Source organism: Musca vetustissima, unplaced genomic scaffold (assembly GCF_032173495.1).
Source record: "Musca vetustissima isolate MV318-11 ecotype Yass unplaced genomic scaffold, APGP_CSIRO_Mvet_v1 utg218499, whole genome shotgun sequence".
NCBI lineage: Eukaryota > Metazoa > Arthropoda > Insecta > Diptera > Muscidae > Musca > Musca vetustissima.
This window is the reverse complement of record NW_026883507.1, coordinates 14,638-18,873: the sequence shown is the minus strand read 5'-3', so window position 1 is coordinate 18,873 and position 4,236 is coordinate 14,638. Positions and strand designations below refer to the sequence as shown.

The window sequence follows — 4,236 nt, the reverse complement described above, 5'->3', positions numbered from 1 at the left end:
TTAAATTGTGTTTTCGACATAGTGCACCCTACATTTGGCTATATTTATACAAATTTATTAATTTCATATATATACTATTACATATTATATTTATCGAACGATTTATATATTTATTTCAAAATAATTTTGTGGGCAATTGCTATGTTCGATACATTGTCATTGCTTACGTGTATTATACGATACACTGTAATAAATTTGGAATACATTTAATACACTGAGAGAAATTTTAGTGAAAATTTAATACGTTATTCTTAAAATTTCTAAATTTTTACTGGCTTTAATCACGTTAAACCACATTTTTGTTGTATTCACGATACAATATCGATACAAGTCCACGACTTTTTATAAACTCAGTGCATTTTAAACGTTTTGTCTACAGCATCACGTGCTATTACCTAATTTCTTTTGAAAATTTGCATTTATTTGTAGATTTTCAATTACAGTTATTGACATCACGTGTCAAAATCTTAAAATTTATTGCATTTCGTGCAAAATATTCTGAAGTTTTAACACGTTTGTGCATTTTTGTGCAAGTTTATTAATCGCAGTGGTTTTTCAAACAATTCTGTAACATATACTTGGTGTATTCGCTCCAATTTATTATTTCAAAAATATAGTTTTCAACGAAAACTCTCATTTCCCACATTTTTCTGAAATCTATTCATTTTTTATTTGACAATGCCACTCACTCCTCTAGATTTATTCATCCGAGCTACTGATGCTTTGGTTAAATTTGACGCCAAATTCAGTTCCCCACGGGACGAAGAGCTCGATGTCTATATTTTAGAACTACAGGGAGCTGAGGTGAAGAGATTATAGGAAACGGTACAAACCACGTACGACAAATGCCAAAATTATTTGACAGAACAAGATTGTTCTAGTGACCATTTCACTGCCGCAGAAACCAAATGCGATGTGGCATATAATTGTTTCCTTAGGGTCCTCTCTTCTATAAATAGAAAATTAGATGAACTTCGGGCTCCGCCTCAGGCCAATTCAAATGCTCAGCATCAACAAATTGGTTTAAATAACTCATCCTGTGTTGATAATAATTGTGGTCATAGACTAAACTTACCGCCCTGTGATATTGAAGTTTTTGATGGCGACTTCCTTAATTGGCCTACATTTAGGGACTTATTTTCTGCGGTATATATTAACAATTCCGGCATTAGTGACATTGAACGCCTATGTCACTTAAACAAAAAGACCAGTGGCGACGCCCATGAAATTGTGGCTAAGTTTTCGCTTACTCACACCAATTTTGGTCTTGCGTGGAAAGCTCTAAAGCGTACATACGACAATCCACGTATATTGGTGAACCACCAACTTAAACTTTTATTCGATTTGCCTGTTATAGATAATGAGACTAGTTCTGGCCTAAAAAAATTGCAAAGAGGTATTAATGGATGCATATCATCCATGTCAAATTATGATGTCTCGACAGAAGACTGGGATCCTATTCTAGTGTTCATATGTCTACAGAGGCTACCACAAAATTGCGTCACACTTTGGGAACAAAGCATCAAAGATAAGTCCGCTTTGTCTTCCTGGGACGATTTGGATAAGTTTCTTACAGAACGTATCCAAACTCTTAACTGCTTACGGGACATTCGTGGTATTGACAACGTCAATCAATCAAGTAGCAAAAAAGTTCGTTCACATTTCACGAATGCTGGAACGAACCGAACCCCTACATTCTCTCGAAATTCGCCACCATCTTCTAGGCAATCTCGTTCGTCTCCCAATAAGTCTTGCATTATTTGTCCACGACAAATGCATCACCTAAGAGCATGTCAACGTTTTCTACAACTTTCAGTTACTGAAAGATATAATACTATTAGGAGACATAATTGTTGTTTAAACTGTCTGTCCGCAAAACACCTAGTCAACCATTGTAGTAGCCTACACTATTGTAGGGTGTGTAATAAGAGACATCAGCCACTTCAAATAAAGAGTGTCAAGTCCGTATTAGTTCTCCCATTGATGCTACGCAATCAATGGAAACTAAAGTCCTTGTCCTCCCAAGCATCGCAGAAAATCTGCCCTCGTTCACCGCACATACCGATATTCGATCAAATTTGCCAAATCTACGTTTGGCCGACCCCGATCCCTTCTCTTCACGTCCTGTCGATATATTACTTGGTGCAGATCTTTATCCGAAGATCATGCTACAGGGTACACGTTCCAACGTACTAGGCTCACTAATAGCTCAGAGTACGATTTTCGGTTGGATCATTACTGGTCCAATGCCCACTTCCTATTTACGTCCTTTTATTTAGGGATATACGACTGGGGGACTTTCAACAAATTATGCTCCATTTTATCCATACTCCCTTTTATCCATAACGGTGTCGATAGTAACTCTAATAATTGTGCTAGGCCAGTTTTCTCACGGAAAACTTAAAGATTACATCGCCTACACTTTTCCCTATATACATGCTACGCAAATCTAGATTCTACGATCTATATTCCGGGACTTCGTCCCAGTTGGCTAGTGTTACTTTTTTAATACAAATTTAAACGCTTTACGAGCAAGATTCTATCATACAGTCCACCACTCTCCCAGAGTCATACATTTAAAACTATACTTCCGGTCACTTTCAGGTTGTTCTAATCATTTGTCACGCAAATGTCTCAAAATAGTTCTACGGGTTTACGACCTCTTACATTTATTCTTAATCCCATAATCTTCGGCATATTTGTGAAATCAAATATAATATATTGTTGTTACGCATCAATCATTGTTGCAATCACTTCCACATCGTGGAATAATGGCGAACAGTAGAGGTGCACTCGGGATTTTCATACGGAAAACGGTAATATATAAAAGTTGTTGCGCAAATAATTATCATAGTCCATATCTCGAGTCGTCTTTTGCCACCTCTTTACTTTTTCGCGTAGTGAAAAATGACCATTGATGGTCGCGATAGAGTCGCGCTTTATGGGACTATGATAATTACAAAACGACCTACGGTTTTTACTGGTCATTCTGGCCATCCATTTATTAGTTATAATCCTCATCGTTTCGGTATCACATCTCTCTATTTTCACAGAAGATGGAAAATTTAGGTACGATGGCTGCGGTACCCCCGATATTGAAGACGACGTCCTCATGTCCGATGAGGAAAGGGACTTGAACCTTACAGGTGTCCCCATCGCCAACGAGTCTACGCCCTTCGGGTCCCACGAAGCTGCTTCTCCATCGGAGAAAAAATATTTAAAATCCGTCGTCGACGGTCCCTGAAGGTCCTTCAGGAGAACCGGTGGTGTCGCCACCTATTTCGGCACACTGCCGAAAGAACCAGGGTTCGAAAAGAGCGTGCATAATGTTGCTTCAACAGAATCAGTCTCTAAACGTCCGTCCGTTAACTCATCATTGCCTTCGGCCTCAAGTCCCCGCGACGTTACGCAAATGATCTCAGCGAGAGCCATTGGTTTGGGACATATCGTTGCTCCTTCGGAGTCCATGTCCGTGCGGCTTGAAGAATATCATGCTGGCTTGCAACTTACCGATTCTCGGTTCAACGAAGCTGCGACGGTCAGCATAATACTAGGCCTAGAGGTTCAAAGCAATGAATGAAGCCACAAAACTTATTCTAGCCCTGGTTTCCATGTAGCATTTCATCATCAAGCGATGGGCAATCTTCAATTGCCTAGCCGCAAGACTCTGCGAGTCTTTGATTATAAGAAAGTTAACGGATCCGATCTTGACGAGACATTGCACGATCCTGCTCGCCGAGCAAAACATTTAGCATTAAGTGTTTTTTTTGAAAAAAGTCTAAAACAAAAAAAAAATAATAATAATAATAATAAAAAAAATACATTAATTTTGCAACATAGCAAGATGTTGCAATGCGGGCGGCAATGATTATTTTGAAATAATTCCTTTTGAATTAAAGTAAATTGTGCACACATCGTTATATCTTGTTCACTACCTTTATATACGTCTTTGAGTATTTCGTACTAAAGACAAAAGGTAGTAGCAAAATCTAACGAGAAACTATGTCAAAGCGCCGCTTTGTGACATCTTAGCTTTTAATTACACTCGTTCTTTGGTTCACGACCAAACAGCATACAGCCCTACACTACTGTAAAAAGGTAATATTAATTGTTTCACGAACAATTCAATAAAACAACCAAATCTACGTTTGGGCAAAAATTCTAAACAATTGTATTTTTATTTCTATTTATTTTCACCTTTTGCATCAATGCAAACACCCTTATATGAGGGCTACC

The 4,236-nt window shown here is 38.1% G+C and overlaps 1 protein-coding gene across 1 annotated transcript; it reads left to right on the top strand.

Annotated features, from left to right (window-relative positions):
• Window positions 1-959: 959 nt before the first annotated feature.
• Window positions 960-1,650, top strand: LOC133330409 (uncharacterized; the record flags this gene model as incomplete). The annotated part of the gene is made up of 1 exon (XM_061538843.1): window positions 960-1,650. A coding segment is annotated over one exon (691 nt), but the record flags the coding sequence as incomplete, so codon positions are not given.
• Window positions 1,651-4,236: the final 2,586 nt, after the last annotated feature.